The sequence below is a fragment of the Hypomesus nipponensis genome, chromosome 11 (genome assembly GCF_054491055.1).
Source record: "Hypomesus nipponensis isolate SF chromosome 11, ASM5449105v1, whole genome shotgun sequence".
Taxonomy (NCBI): Eukaryota; Metazoa; Chordata; class Actinopteri; order Osmeriformes; family Osmeridae; genus Hypomesus; species Hypomesus nipponensis.
Window position 1 is genome coordinate 4143516 of NC_140371.1, and position 15429 is coordinate 4158944.

The following is a 15429-nucleotide window of genomic DNA, read 5'->3' on the forward strand; positions in this document are numbered from 1 at the left end:
AGACAGCATATTGGCACATTAGAAATCCATCTAAGGCTAATAAAGCACCAAATATACTGAAACTTTCGTTTGATTTGTATTTCGGTGTCCGAAGCATTTGAGCAAAGGGTATTGTAAAGGGGTTCATTACTCACGCTTCAACTGAGATTACTTGGGCTATAGAATCTATAAATGCATTATCTTAGTCGGACAGGGAGGGAGCGTTTTACCGAGATGCATCGGGTTCAAATCACCCGGTACTGTGCGTCACTTTAGATAGTAGCATCTGCTCAATGAATGCTTTATTAAAACTGTTGAAGAAAACATTGACTCAGCCCTGGATGCATGGGGGTTTCGCGTGGTACTGTAACTTCATGAAGCTGCTGACGTCAATAACCACGTATTTCGGGTTTAACTAGGCGGTAAACTGCCCAGGGATTTCGTCGTAATTTCCGAGCCTGATCCCTTGAAGTGTAAAAGGTACTTTAAAGTGTAAAAATGTTTCAAATATCTCCTTTGAGTAATCCTGACTGTCAGTTTACATAGAGTTAATATAACTAGAGTAAGCTACTTTTGTCTTCCAAGATGGCATCCCCATTCATTTCTATGAAAAGTGCTCAGTGGCGCAGTGAGGCAAGCGAGAGCGCGAGACTGTGCGCGGCCATATTTCCACTTCCGTGTCTTCCGGTCTAGCTTTAAACAGTGGCTCTTTTTTTCCCTAGCTCCGAGACTTCGTGCACGCTTGCAACTAGCTGTACACGTCATATTTTGCGACAACCAGTCGCGAGCATAGATTTATATGGTTACGAGCGTGTGACCTAAGGCAGAATCTATGGGCAGAAAGTCCGATAAGAATCAGAGACATGATGCAAACTTAACGGAAATGTATTCTGTCACTGTATAGTATTCCTTCTAGGCCTACTTGTTTTTTAGAAATGGGCTCTAGGGCTAAATATAGGGCTATTCTAGATGGAACTCATCACATATGTTGCTTTTTTTCTTCGTGATATGAGTATGATTTCCAACGCATTGTATCGGATGAAATAAACTGTTAACATGAACAGCTCCGTCGTTGTTCTCGCCAGGCAAAGAAATGAGTTATTTTGGTAACCGAAATATTCCATAATGCAGACTTACCATAGCTTACTGTCAACTTTATATTCAAACGAAATGCCACGAAATTCACACTGCCTTCAATTTCACATCAGTGTCGAAATGCGACCTGTGTTTTATATGTTCAACCTAGAAAACCGAACGTCTATTAATCGATATAACGTGATCTAACAAGACGTGTTAATAATGTAATAAATAAAAGCTTGAGAAGTGTGTCTAAAATATACTTGTTTGAACATTTGCCTTTGAAAGGGGCATATTCATAGAACCATAGGCTACAAGACGTTACCATCAGATGTAAGTGGGGGTGAAACATATATCACTGAGGACCTTGTCCCACAAAAGCAGTCTGGCACGATCAAAAAAAGAATAATGGGTGTGTTTAACAAAAGCTTCTGAAGGCAAGACTAATATTATTTAAATATATATCATTTACTATTGTGGTTAACAGTTAAAGTATTAATCTTCGTCTTTGCTCCAGATATATGTCAACAATCTATGCTCGCGCTTAACATAATATGTCATCCTATATTTGCCATCATGTCATGAACGTTTACGAAAAATCAAATCCGTTTTAAAATAACGGGAATAAACTATAGCCTATAAACAACATTTAATGTATGTGTGACAACGATTTGCTAAACTTGCTACAACAAGGCAGGCAACTCAAGCCATTTCTCCCTGTGCTCATTCAATGTAAGTCTATGGCTCAGTCAGCGCCATGTAAATCGACTATCGACCAATGTGAACTTTTGTGCTCGTGCCCTGTTAGTATCCGCAAGCACATTTGCCGGCAACTTTTATCGACGTAAGCAAATAAATGGGGTGCTAGTTTACCCATTTCGGATTGGTCTCAAACTTAGCAAAAATCGGAAACATTTATTCTATGAAAAAGCTAGTAGTATGAGCCAGGTTCGAGAATCCAACCAAAATTATTGGGGGAGATAGTTTTGTAAATGTTGACTGGAGTTAATAAAAACGACCGGAAGAGTCGGAAACCTAACCGTAATGCAATACCACCTACATCCACCGGGGCCGTTGCTTCAAGCCGAGGGGCGAGGGGTGGGGGCTTGTCAGTTTATGATTACTGAAGGGTAAGGGCCCCCCCCTTCGGGGTCGGTAAATCCCACGCACGCGCAGTAGATTTCAGACTATATTGCAAAAGTCACTTCCAAGCTGAGTGCTGCGACTAGCAGGAGGCGTGCCTCAATATTAGCATATCTCTCGCTACATTTTCCGGGTAGTCGGCCTAACCCCATCATTCGTTTCTGAGAAGCAACGATAACAGATAATGCCTGAGCCAGCGAAGTCCGCGCCGAAGAAGGGCTCCAAGAAAGCCGTTTCAAAGACCGCTGCGAAGGGCGGGAAGAAGCGCAGAAAGTCCAGGAAGGAGAGCTACGCCATCTACGTGTACAAGGTACTCAAACAGGTCCACCCCGACACCGGCATCTCATCCAAGGCTATGGGAATCATGAATTCCTTCGTCAACGATATTTTCGAGCGTATCGCCGGAGAGTCGTCTCGCTTGGCTCACTACAACAAGCGATCAACCATCACCTCCAGGGAGATCCAGACCGCCGTCCGCCTCCTGCTCCCCGGTGAGCTGGCCAAGCACGCCGTGTCCGAGGGCACCAAGGCCGTGACCAAATACACCAGCTCCAAATAAACGGCCTCTTTCAATTTCACCCAAAGGCTCTTTTAAGAGCCACCCACTGGTCTCTGAAATTGAGTAAAGTCCATCGTATTAGCTTGAATGTCTTCCTGTATTGTATATGATTTAAGTTCTAACCTTTGTGAACAAGGGATGGTTATTCTACTCTTCTATACATACTAAAGTTGATATTCTTTCCCGACACCACTTAATTAAACACCATTGAAATGCTTAGAAGTTTATTTTTTTTCTCTCCCTGTATGATGCATGAGTGGACCACGCCCAAATAGGCCTAATGACCTAAATCAAATCAAATGTATATGTATAGTCCTAACACGCAAGCATGTCACAGAGGGCTTCACATACGCCCATAGAACTGCCCCTCAACCAACCTAAACCCTCAAGGAAGTAAAGTACTGATACTAGAAAAATCTATAACACACTGTCACTTTCAGCTACTGACTGCACTATTAGCAATATTGCACTAATTGTACCCCACTTGGGTTTGTTAGTATAGGTTTATAAGGTTGGCTTATGTAGGTTATTATGTAGAGGTTTAGTACATTGTATTATGTACTTATATTATTTTGTATTTTATGTTAGCTTATCATAGATGCTTTGCGTTGTCTCGTCCTAAGAACTTCAGGTCCCAGTGTGACCTTGATGTTCTGTGCATCTGACATCTTGAACTTGAATGAAAGTATTTGTCCTTTGTTATTTCCCATCTCTGCTGACTATGAAAGTTCCACATGCTGGTTACTCATACTAGTCCTCTCAATGTACAGTAAGAATAATTTGATACCGGGATATACGGAACATAAATCATATTGGGGGTGCGTTTCATGGCAAGGCTGTTATATGTCTTGCCAAGAAATGAAGCAACAGCAACAAATCTTTGACCTAGATCATATTCCAGAATCATCCTTTCTTTACTGTTCTTGACCTGTGTGTTTGGTCTCCCCGTGTTTTAAATGGTTTGTTGTAGTTCAAAGCTATCTTGCTCCTGTTTCTGTAAAATTTCTGAAAAACTACTGAAATGACTTCTGGATATACTGAACTCTTACATTCTCTAAGCTTCTTTCTCATCCATAAGACTTGACCATTTCATGTGTGTAAATGTTTTTCCCCATGCGTTCACGTGAGTTTTCAGTCGTATGGATGTGTGTGTGAACATTACATACGTGTATGTATTTCATATGTGTCTGTGTGAGGACAGTCTGAATAATTTCCTAAACGACCCCTCGTACAAACAGGCTATTAGGAACGAAAGACAACCACTAGTCCAGCCTCATGAAATAAATGAAAAGGCCTTAAGACCCAAACATTCCCCATCACCAACAACATGGATAATAACATGTACTGGATCTGACGAGTCCAACTCTGAGCAGGTAGACCAGACACACCATGGAATACAGTCACGCTGTAGCCTACAGTATGTCTCACACCAAAAAGTAACAAGTCTTACAGTAGGTTAACTGTTAGACTTACAGTAAAGATTGTGTCCTTGGACATGACAAACTAGGGAAGGGAGAGCAATAGGGAGACCACGATTTCAACCGCCCGCACTGTGTTTTGTCCCCCCCAAAAAGACCAGTTTTAAGCCCCATGACACCCCAGCTTTGTATTTTAAAGCATTTACCTTTCTTGAAAGATTGTGTGGCTCACTGTAAAACGTTTTCTCGTTTTAAACGACTGCCATTTCAGACACTTTTGGGGGCAAATGGCACAGACAACTAGGTGCGCACTGCTCCCTCAGCGAGGCCAACGGCAATGATTTGAGCCTGCCGCAACAAAACACAGAGTGCCTCCGGTCCACATGCTGTCTTATTTTGAACGTTGAAAAGGCTGCTTGAGGCCCGATTTACTTTTAGAACGCAGTACAATTCCAGCAGGGATTTTTATCCCGTTGTTCACCGGGAGAAAACACAAGTGAGAATGAAGAGCAGCAACTGAGAGAAACCGGGCCGGCAGTTGAGTCTACACAGTTCTCATGTCGTATTTAAACCCAGCGCTCTGAACGTCGCAGCGCTACACAGCAGCCTCGCACATTCAAATCGCACACGTCCCGCGAGTGTTCAGACATGGCAGAAGTCGCTCCAGTTCCCGCTCCTGCAAAGGCACCCAAGAAGAAGGCGGCAGCCAAGCCCAAGAAGGCTGGACCCAGCGTCGGCGAGTTGATCGTCAAGGCCGTGTCCGCTTCCAAAGAGAGAAGCGGCGTGTCCCTGGCAGCGGTCAAGAAAGCCCTGGCGGCCGGCGGCTACGACGTAGAGAAGAACAACTCCCGCGTCAAGGTCGCAGTGAAGAGCCTCGTCACCAAAGGAACCTTGGTCCAGACCAAAGGGACGGGCGCTTCTGGGTCTTTTAAGATTAACAAGGGGGTAGAGGCCAAGGCAAAGAAGCCCGTTAAGAATGTTGTCGCTCCGAAAGTCAAAAAGGCAGTTGCCAAGAAACCCGTTGCTGCCAAGAAGCCCAAGAAGGTCGCTGCGAAGAAGCCCGCGGCTGCCAAGAAGTCACCCAAGAAGGCTAAGAAGCCCGCGGCAGCCAAGAAGGCAACCAAGAGCCCCAAGAAGGTGAAGAAGCCCGCAACACCCAAGAAAACAGTGGCCAAGAGCCCCAAAAAGGCAGCCAAGCCCAAAGCCGCCAAGCTCAAGGCGGCCAAGGCAAAGAAAGCAACGCCTAAGAAGAAGTAAACCTTGGTTCTATTTCGTGGAGCTCCGCCCCATAGGGGAGCTCTGCTCCTATTGGTTTACCCGCTGCCTAGTGCAGCTAATGACTGAAGATTAAAATGTATACACACCTGTCTCTCACACAGGTGCCCTATATAAAGGGGTGACAGCCATCACTCATCCTCCCAAAAAATTCAGCACCGGTTGCTCGAATTTAGTGGCTAAAGAATCACGAATTATCCTAAGATGAGCTTTTCCATTCCGCCGCTCCCGCGCAAGGCTCTTTTAAGAGCCCAATGCCGGTGCCGTTTCTTGGAGGCCGATGGAGACCACCACGAATTTTGTTTCGTGTGTTTGGGACCTCGGCATGCCAGGGACGGTTTGGTGGACTCTCCTGTCTGCTTGTCGTGCGCTGGTCTCTCCGTTTCGGAGAGGCGGCTGCGTCACGACTTCTTTCAGGTGGAGGAGCCCCTCGAGGATGTGGTCTCTGCTCTCCGAGGAGGAGAGTTCGGAATTTGAGGACCACCGCGAGGCGGCTATTGAGGTGCACGCATCTGGGCGGGAACCTCCTGTGGAGGCTTTCTTCCCAGGCGTGTTGCGGTCAACCCCCCCTCACTTCTCTGAGGTAAAAGGGCGCGGGTTATCCTCAGCCTCAGAGGATGATGAGGAGCCGGCTCCCGCCCCTCCCGTCTCCTCAGTGCTGTCTCGCAGGGCAGACTTCCCGTCTGTCATCGCGAAGGCAGCAGAAATAATGGGCGTTCCCCTGCCGGCCTCTCCTCCTGTGGAGGAAGATGACCCGTGGGATGTCGGCCCTCATGCTAAGCGCATGAAAGCCTCAAAGCCCTTGTGCCCCACTATGCCGAAACTGGCAGATTATGTGCAGGGCTCATGGGAAGCGCCATTAGTGGCTAACGCCCCGGTCAAGGCGCTCCTCCCGTTCACGAGGGTGAGCGGGCTGGGTGAGGCAGCCAAGTCCGGTCCCCCACCCTTGGAGCCGTCCCTCGTAGCTTACCTTGTACCAGGGGCAAGCACCTGGATGACGGCGAGGAAGGCGACCCTGCCATCAGCCCGGGACAAGCTTACTGCCTCTCTGGCAGACAAGGCGTATGTCTGGGGTGCGCAGGCAGCGGCTGCCTCTGGGAACGCCGCCCTTCTGACGGCGGCAGTCTCCAAGCTCTCTACGGAGAGACCTGAGGGACTGTCGGCCGAGGAGACGTCGTGGGTTGCCAGGATGGCATCCGCCGCGCTCCACCTGAATCAGGGGGCAGCGATTTGCGCTGGCAGAACGATGGGCAACAGCGTTGTACTTCATCGCCACCTGTGGCTGTCACTAACGGCCATGAGGGAGGCGGACAAGTCCGCCCTGCTCAACGCTCCAGTGGCTAGCGAGGGCTTGTTTGGACCGGCTGTGGCGTCAGCCTCCGAACGCTTCTCGCGCCTGGAGGAGGAGAGGAAGCACCTGCTAGGGCATATGTCCCTGCAGAAGAAGGGTAACACTGCTCCCTTCTCTGTTTCCACAGGTTCCTCGCAAGGCAGGAGGAAACACGCTCGACGTCCGGTGGCACGAGCGGCCGCTGCGACGCAGGATGCTCCTCCCGCGGCACCTGTTCCACCCTCAGCTGCCCCCCCCCTCGAGAGCGGGTTACAGCCGTCCACCTAACACCAGCTGGCGTGGTGGCGGAGGGGGAAAAAAGAGGAGAGCGTGACTGGCGGCGGGGACCGAGGCATCGGCCCCAGTTTTTCTGAATGAAATAAAGAGGCTTGGACCTCCACTTTACCTTTTCCCAGAAAGACAAGTGTTCCATTCAGTGCCTCTTACGTTTTCGACGAGTACAGAGCTGAGCACTCGTACTGCTGTCGAGCGGGTTAATGAGTTGGTTTCGGTTCGCGAGTTGTCCTCAACGAGTGAAACCGAACCATCAAGCACCGCGCACGTAGCGGAGTCAGGCCCAGCTAGCAAGCGTGTGGCCAGACCGCTATCCGTCTCTGTGCCCCATTACACGGCGTGGGGCTCTGTCACGTCACAAGAGACATCGCTGCCGCTGTGCGCCCAGAGCTCTGACCGCGATGTAAGACCTCTCGAGGCTCATCGCGAGGACGGAGCTCAGACATCTCTTGGCCAGGGGGCGCAGCCCCAGCCCTTTCGAGTCGACCCCACCTTGGGCTGTGCCGCCGGTTCGGTGCACAGCGGCGGCTGGGGTCAGACGAGAGTACGGCCGTTTCCTGTCTGTGGCTCCGCAGCTGAACGCACGCCCGCTCTCTCTGCGTTATGCAGAGTGGCGAGAGTCATGCTCACTGCCAAGCTGGCTAGACAGGATACTGAGAGAGGGTTATGCCATCCAGTTCATGCGGACTCCCCCTCCCTTCAGAGGAGTGAGGGAGACACGCTTATCCTGTCCGCAGAAAGCACTCGCGCTCCGGAAGGAGATAACGAGCTTGCTGACCAAAGGGACGGTGATCCCGGTTCCCAGAGATCAGGAGAACTCGGGTCTCTACTCCCCTTATTTTTTGGTTCCCAAGAAAAACGGGGGGATGAGACCGATTCTAGATCTGAGGGTGCTCAACGAGAGTGTGGCCAAACGGCCCTTTCGCATGCTGACGATAAAACGTTTGCTGACTTGTGTACAGCGGAACGACTTTGGGATCAGCATTGATCTGAAGGACGCGTATTTCCACGTGCCTATCAATCTGAAGCACAGGAGGTTTCTGCGTTTTGCCTTCGAAGGGAAAAAGTACGAGTACACGCGCCTGCCGTTTGGGTACGCGCTGGCTCCTCGAACTTTTTCCAAGTGCGTGAAAGCAGCTCTGGAACCGTTACGGCGGAGAGGAATACGCATTCTGGCGTACCTCGACGACCTGTTAGTTCTAGCTCAGTCTCCGGACAGAGCGATCCAGGACGCGTCCTCACTGGTGAGTCAGCTCAGCCGGTTGGGGTTCGCTGTCAACTGGGAGAAGAGCGCTCCATGGCCCGCTCAACAGTTTACCTACCTAGGTATCCATTTGGACACTGTTGGGATGAGAGCCAGACTGTCGGCACCACGGAGAGAGGCTATTTCTATAGCTCTCCGTGCGTTCCGGGTCTCACGCTCAATCACCGCGCTGTCGGTGATGTCCCTGTTGGGGCTGATGGCGGCGGCGCATGTAGTAGTGCCATTAGGCCTGTTATACATGCGCAAGCTGCAGAGATGGTTTGCTCAGCTGCGGTTGGATCCGGTGCGACACCGCCGCAGACTGCTAGTGATACCGAGATCAGTCAGAGCCGATCTGAACCATTGGAGAGACCCGCGTGTCATGACGCGCGGAGTCGACATGGGCAGAGTGACATCTCTCTACCCGGTCTTTACGGATGCGTCCCTGACCGGGTGGGGTGGAGTATGTCAGGCGGGCTCGATAGGAGGAAGGTGGGAACCGTCAGAGACGCGTCACATCAACCTCCTAGAGCTCGAGGCAGTTCGACTGACTCTGTGCCATTTCGCGCCTGTGTTGAAGGGTCAAGACGTTCTCGTCAGATCCGACAACAGGGCGACGGTGTCTTACATCAACAGACAGGGAGGGGTGCGCTCTCCATCACTTCATCGCTTAGCGGAGGAAGTATGGACTTGGGCTTTCACGCACCTACGCTCCCTGAGAGCTCAGCACATTCCAGGTATGCTCAACGAGGGAGCGGACCTGATGTCAAGGGGCGGCCCGAGAGAGGACGAGTGGAGGTTGAAACCGTCCATCGTTTCTCTGATCTGGGCGCGCTTCGGCCGAGCACAGGTGGATCTGTTTGCGTCACGAGCCAACACACAGTGTCATCTATGGTTCTCGCTGCGCACATAGGACAGACCTCCGCTGGGAGTCGATGCGTTCGCGCACCGTTCCTGGCCGAGAGGTCTGCTGTACGCATTTCCACCTCAAGCCTCCATCCTTCCCTTGCTGGCTCGGGTGAGGTCGGACGGGCTGTCGGTCATTCTGATAGCCCCCGATCGCCCCGGAGCCCCGTGGTTCCCGGAACTGATGGGGATGCTGGTAGGCGGGCCTTGGCCCATACCTCGCCAGATGGATGCGCTCTCTCAGGCCGGAGGCCTGGTGAAGAGCCCTCCAGTGATCGGAGGCCCACTTATGGCTTGGCTACTGAGAGGGAACTCTTAGAGCGCAGAGGTCTGTCTGATGCTGTCATTCAGACCATTCAGAGCGCGCGCGCACAATCTACTGCTAGAGGGTACGCGTCGCGCTGGCGAGCCTTCATGCTATGGTGTGGAAAACAGAACCTTGACCCGGTCTCATGTCCGGTCGAAAGGTTCTTGTGTTTCTTACAATCGTTGTTTGACGAAGGCTTAGCCGCGAGCACTTTGCGTGTTTACGCGGCTGCCATTTCGGCATGTCACGAAGGGTTCGCCAAGACAACATTGTTCAGCCACCCGCTAGTCAAGCGTTTTCTGGCTGGGGTGTGTAGGCTCAGGCCACCTCCGAGAGCGTCAGCACCTACATGGGATTTATCTCTGGTGTTAGACGCTCTGTGTGGGCCACCTTTCGAGCCCCTGGAGAATGTGTCGTTACGTCTGCTTTCTCTCAAAACGAGTCTGCTCCTCGCTTTGACTACGGCTAAGCGAGTGAGCGACTTGTGCGCGTTGTCAACACGCGCGGATTGTTTGATCATTTCGGGTGATCGAACAAAAGCAGTGTTGCGCCCTAACCCGGCCTTTATCCCCAAGGTGATTAGCCGAGCGTTCAGGGCACAGAGCTGCAAACTGAGAGCCTTTTTCCCACCTCCGCACAGCGGAGAGGAGGAAAGACGTTTACATAGGCTGTGTCCAGTGCGTGCTCTGTCGCGCTATCTGGAATGCACTGCGAGTATCAGATCTTCTCCCCAGTTACTGATCTGCTACGGTGGATCGAGAGCTGGCTTGCCACTCTCCAAACAGAGACTTTCTCACTGGCTCTGCGAGGCTATTGGTCTTGCGTACGAGTCTATGAGATGTCCCGTGCCACCTGGCATTCGGGCTCATTCCACCCGAGGAGTGGCAGCCTCAGCCGCCATCCTCAGGGGTGTAGGAGTGGAGGAGATTTGTGAAGCAGCGTCTTGGTCGTCGTCTTCACCATTTGTGCGATATTATCTGTTGGACGTTTCCTCCTCATCTTTTGCGCATTCTGTCCTCAGCATGGCTGGTGGATCAGGTGTAGCGAGATGACAACTTCCTAGGTTCTTGTGGACCCTAGATGCAAGTTGTTTGTTGATTATATCGCCATATGTGAGACAGGCAGACATTCTCAGTGAGAGGTCTTTTCTGTTGCCATTCCAGCTTAGCTGTTGGGCAGGCGAGAGAGAAAAGTTTTAAAGTAAACTTCCCTTGTTTTCTTACCCTGGACGGCTCTCTGTGTCAAAGTAGCGGCCTGACCGGGAGGACAGACCCTATGTATTATTACATCAGCAGGTCTGTCCTCGGTGCCTTGTGAGATTATGTGTCTTTTAGATCTGGTCTCACTGGGGGTATATTTGGCCTCGCTCGCTCCGCCTAAACCAATAGGAGCAGAGCTCCCCTATGGGGCGGAGCTCCACGAAATAGAACGATAGTTAATTAAAGCCACAGTACATATAGAATATGGCTATCGCCACATTGGAACGATAGTTAATGGAGGTAACTCCAGTTCTATGAGTGGAGCGGAGCCCCATAGGGGAGCTCTGCTCCTATTGGTTTACCCGCTGCCTAGTGCAGCTAATGACTGAAGATTAAAATGTATACACACCTGTCTCTCACACAGGTGCCCTATATAAGGGGGTGACAGCCATCACTCATCCTCCCAAAAGTATAAAATACAGCCGGGTTGAATAAGTCGAGCTGGGCCTGCAGCCCTATGGGGCTCCGCTCCACTCATAGAACTGGAGTTACCTCCATTAACTATCGTTCTATTTCGTGGAGCTCCGCCCCATAGGGCTGCAGGCCCAGCCCAGCTCAAATATACCCCCAGTGAGACCAGATCTAAAAGACACATAATCTCACAAGGCACCGAGGACAGACCTGCTGATGTAATAATACATAGGGTCTGTCCTCCCGGTCAGGCCGCTACTTTGACACAGAGAGCCGTCCAGGGTAAGAAAACAAGGGAAGTTTACTTTAAAACTTTTCTCTCTCGCCTGCCCAACAGCTAAGCTGGAATGGCAACAGAAAAGACCTCTCACTGAGAATGTCTGCCTGTCTCACATATGGCGATATAATCAACAAACAACTTGCATCTAGGGTCCACAAGAACCTAGGAAGTTGTCATCTCGCTACACCTGATCCACCAGCCATGCTGAGGACAGAATGCGCAAAAGATGAGGAGGAAACGTCCAACAGATAATATCGCACAAATGGTGAAGACGACGACCAAGACGCTGCTTCACAAATCTCCTCCACTCCTACACCCCTGAGGATGGCGGCTGAGGCTGCCACTCCTCGGGTGGAATGAGCCCGAATGCCAGGTGGCACGGGACATCTCATAGACTTGTACGCAAGACCAATAGCCTCGCAGAGCCAGTGAGAAAGTCTCTGTTTGGAGAGTGGCAAGCCAGCTCTCGATCCACCGTAGCAGATCAGTAACTGGGGAGAAGATCTGATACTCGCAGTGCATTCCAGATAGCGCGACAGAGCACGCACTGGACACAGCCTATGTAAACGTCTTTCCTCCTCTCCGCTGTGCGGAGGTGGGAAAAAGGCTCTCAGTTTGCAGCTCTGTGCCCTGAACGCTCGGCTAATCACCTTGGGGATAAAGGCCGGGTTAGGGCGCAACACTGCTTTTGTTCGATCACCCGAAATGATCAAACAATCCGCGCGTGTTGACAACGCGCACAAGTCGCTCACTCGCTTAGCCGTAGTCAAAGCGAGGAGCAGACTCGTTTTGAGAGAAAGCAGACGTAACGACACATTCTCCAGGGGCTCGAAAGGTGGCCCACACAGAGCGTCTAACACCAGAGATAAATCCCATGTAGGTGCTGACGCTCTCGGAGGTGGCCTGAGCCTACACACCCCAGCCAGAAAACGCTTGACTAGCGGGTGGCTGAACAATGTTGTCTTGGCGAACCCTTCGTGACATGCCGAAATGGCAGCCGCGTAAACACGCAAAGTGCTCGCGGCTAAGCCTTCGTCAAACAACGATTGTAAGAAACACAAGAACCTTTCGACCGGACATGAGACCGGGTCAAGGTTCTGTTTTCCACACCATAGCATGAAGGCTCGCCAGCGCGACGCGTACCCTCTAGCAGTAGATTGTGCGCGCGCGCTCTGAATGGTCTGAATGACAGCATCAGACAGACCTCTGCGCTCTAAGAGTTCCCTCTCAGTAGCCAAGCCATAAGTGGGCCTCCGATCACTGGAGGGCTCTTCACCAGGCCTCCGGCCTGAGAGAGCGCATCCATCTGGCGAGGTATGGGCCAAGGCCCGCCTACCAGCATCCCCATCAGTTCCGGGAACCACGGGGCTCCGGGGCGATCGGGGGCTATCAGAATGACCGACAGCCCGTCCGACCTCACCCGAGCCAGCAAGGGAAGGATGGAGGCTTGAGGTGGAAATGCGTACAGCAGACCTCTCGGCCAGGAACGGTGCGCGAACGCATCGACTCCCAGCGGAGGTCTGTCCTATGTGCGCAGCGAGAACCATAGATGACACTGTGTGTTGGCTCGTGACGCAAACAGATCCACCTGTGCTCGGCCGAAGCGCGCCCAGATCAGAGAAACGATGGACGGTTTCAACCTCCACTCGTCCTCTCTCGGGCCGCCCCTTGACATCAGGTCCGCTCCCTCGTTGAGCATACCTGGAATGTGCTGAGCTCTCAGGGAGCGTAGGTGCGTGAAAGCCCAAGTCCATACTTCCTCCGCTAAGCGATGAAGTGATGGAGAGCGCACCCCTCCCTGTCTGTTGATGTAAGACACCGTCGCCCTGTTGTCGGATCTGACGAGAACGTCTTGACCCTTCAACACAGGCGCGAAATGGCACAGAGTCAGTCGAACTGCCTCGAGCTCTAGGAGGTTGATGTGACGCGTCTCTGACGGTTCCCACCTTCCTCCTATCGAGCCCGCCTGACATACTCCACCCCACCCGGTCAGGGACGCATCCGTAAAGACCGGGTAGAGAGATGTCACTCTGCCCATGTCGACTCCGCGCGTCATGACACGCGGGTCTCTCCAATGGTTCAGATCGGCTCTGACTGATCTCGGTATCACTAGCAGTCTGCGGCGGTGTCGCACCGGATCCAACCGCAGCTGAGCAAACCATCTCTGCAGCTTGCGCATGTATAACAGGCCTAATGGCACTACTACATGCGCCGCCGCCATCAGCCCCAACAGGGACATCACCGACAGCGCGGTGATTGAGCGTGAGACCCGGAACGCACGGAGAGCTATAGAAATAGCCTCTCTCCGTGGTGCCGACAGTCTGGCTCTCATCCCAACAGTGTCCAAATGGATACCTAGGTAGGTAAACTGTTGAGCGGGCCATGGAGCGCTCTTCTCCCAGTTGACAGCGAACCCCAACCGGCTGAGCTGACTCACCAGTGAGGACGCGTCCTGGATCGCTCTGTCCGGAGACTGAGCTAGAACTAACAGGTCGTCGAGGTACGCCAGAATGCGTATTCCTCTCCGCCGTAACGGTTCCAGAGCTGCTTTCACGCACTTGGAAAAAGTTCGAGGAGCCAGCGCGTACCCAAACGGCAGGCGCGTGTACTCGTACTTTTTCCCTTCGAAGGCAAAACGCAGAAACCTCCTGTGCTTCAGATTGATAGGCACGTGGAAATACGCGTCCTTCAGATCAATGCTGATCCCAAAGTCGTTCCGCTGTACACAAGTCAGCAAACGTTTTATCGTCAGCATGCGAAAGGGCCGTTTGGCCACACTCTCGTTGAGCACCCTCAGATCTAGAATCGGTCTCATCCCCCCGTTTTTCTTGGGAACCAAAAAATAAGGGGAGTAGAGACCCGAGTTCTCCTGATCTCTGGGAACCGGGATCACCGTCCCTTTGGTCAGCAAGCTCGTTATCTCCTTCCGGAGCGCGAGTGCTTTCTGCGGACAGGATAAGCGTGTCTCCCTCACTCCTCTGAAGGGAGGGGGAGTCCGCATGAACTGGATGGCATAACCCTCTCTCAGTATCCTGTCTAGCCAGCTTGGCAGTGAGCATGACTCTCGCCACTCTGCATAACGCAGAGAGAGCGGGCGTGCGTTCAGCTGCGGAGCCACAGACAGGAAACGGCCGTACTCTCGTCTGACCCCAGCCGCCGCTGTGCACCGAACCGGCGGCACAGCCCAAGGTGGGGTCGACTCGAAAGGGCTGGGGCTGCGCCCCCTGGCCAAGAGATGTCTGAGCTCCGTCCTCGCGATGAGCCTCGAGAGGTCTTACATCGCGGTCAGAGCTCTGGGCGCACAGCGGCAGCGATGTCTCTTGTGACGTGACAGAGCCCCACGCCGTGTAATGGGGCACAGAGACGGATAGCGGTCTGGCCACACGCTTGCTAGCTGGGCCTGACTCCGCTACGTGCGCGGTGCTTGATGGTTCGGTTTCACTCGTTGAGGACAACTCGCGAACCGAAACCAACTCATTAACCCGCTCGACAGCAGTACGAGTGCTCAGCTCTGTACTCGTCGAAAACGTAAGAGGCACTGAATGGAACACTTGTCTTTCTGGGAAAAGGTAAAGTGGAGGTCCAAGCCTCTTTATTTCATTCAGAAAAACTGGGGCCGATGCCTCGGTCCCCGCCGCCAGTCACGCTCTCCTCTTTTTTCCCCCTCCGCCACCACGCCAGCTGGTGTTAGGTGGACGGCTGTAACCCGCTCTCGAGGGGGGGGGCAGCTGAGGGTGGAACAGGTGCCGCGGGAGGAGCATCCTGCGTCGCAGCGGCCGCTCGTGCCACCGGACGTCGAGCGTGTTTCCTCCTGCCTTGCGAGGAACCTGTGGAAACAGAGAAGGGAGCAGTGTTACCCTTCTTCTGCAGGGACATATGCCCTAGCAGGTGCTTCCTCTCCTCCTCCAGGCGCGAGAAGCGTTCGGAGGCTGACGCCACAGCCGGTCC

The 15429-nt window shown here is 52.4% G+C and overlaps 3 protein-coding genes and 1 pseudogene across 3 annotated transcripts; 3 read left to right on the forward strand and 1 right to left on the reverse strand.

Moving 5' to 3' along the window:
• Positions 1 to 2373: 2373 nt before the first annotated feature.
• On the forward strand, positions 2374 to 2844 carry LOC146267773 (histone H2B). The gene has a single exon (XM_084709528.1). The coding sequence runs from the start codon at positions 2384 to 2386 to the stop codon at positions 2756 to 2758; it is 375 nt and encodes a 124-aa protein (XP_084565654.1). The 5' UTR covers positions 2374 to 2383; the 3' UTR covers positions 2759 to 2844.
• A 1971-nt stretch (positions 2845 to 4815) lies between these two features.
• Positions 4816 to 5433, forward strand: LOC146267774 (histone H1 pseudogene; annotated as a pseudogene).
• A 4118-nt stretch (positions 5434 to 9551) lies between these two features.
• On the forward strand, positions 9552 to 10583 carry LOC146267775 (uncharacterized; the record flags this gene model as incomplete). The annotated part of the gene is made up of 1 exon (XM_084709370.1): positions 9552 to 10583. A coding segment is annotated over one exon (1032 nt), but the record flags the coding sequence as incomplete, so codon positions are not given.
• Positions 10584 to 11654: 1071 nt separating this feature from the next.
• Positions 11655 to 12686, reverse strand: LOC146267776 (uncharacterized; the record flags this gene model as incomplete). Its single annotated transcript, XM_084709371.1, has 1 exon — positions 11655 to 12686. A coding segment is annotated over one exon (1032 nt), but the record flags the coding sequence as incomplete, so codon positions are not given.
• Positions 12687 to 15429: the final 2743 nt, after the last annotated feature.

Excerpts from the sequence above, each read along its gene's own strand:
- LOC146267773 (XM_084709528.1), top strand. The coding sequence starts at position 2,384 with ATGCCTGAGCCAGCGAAGTCCGCGCCGAAGAAGGGCTCCAAGAAAGCC.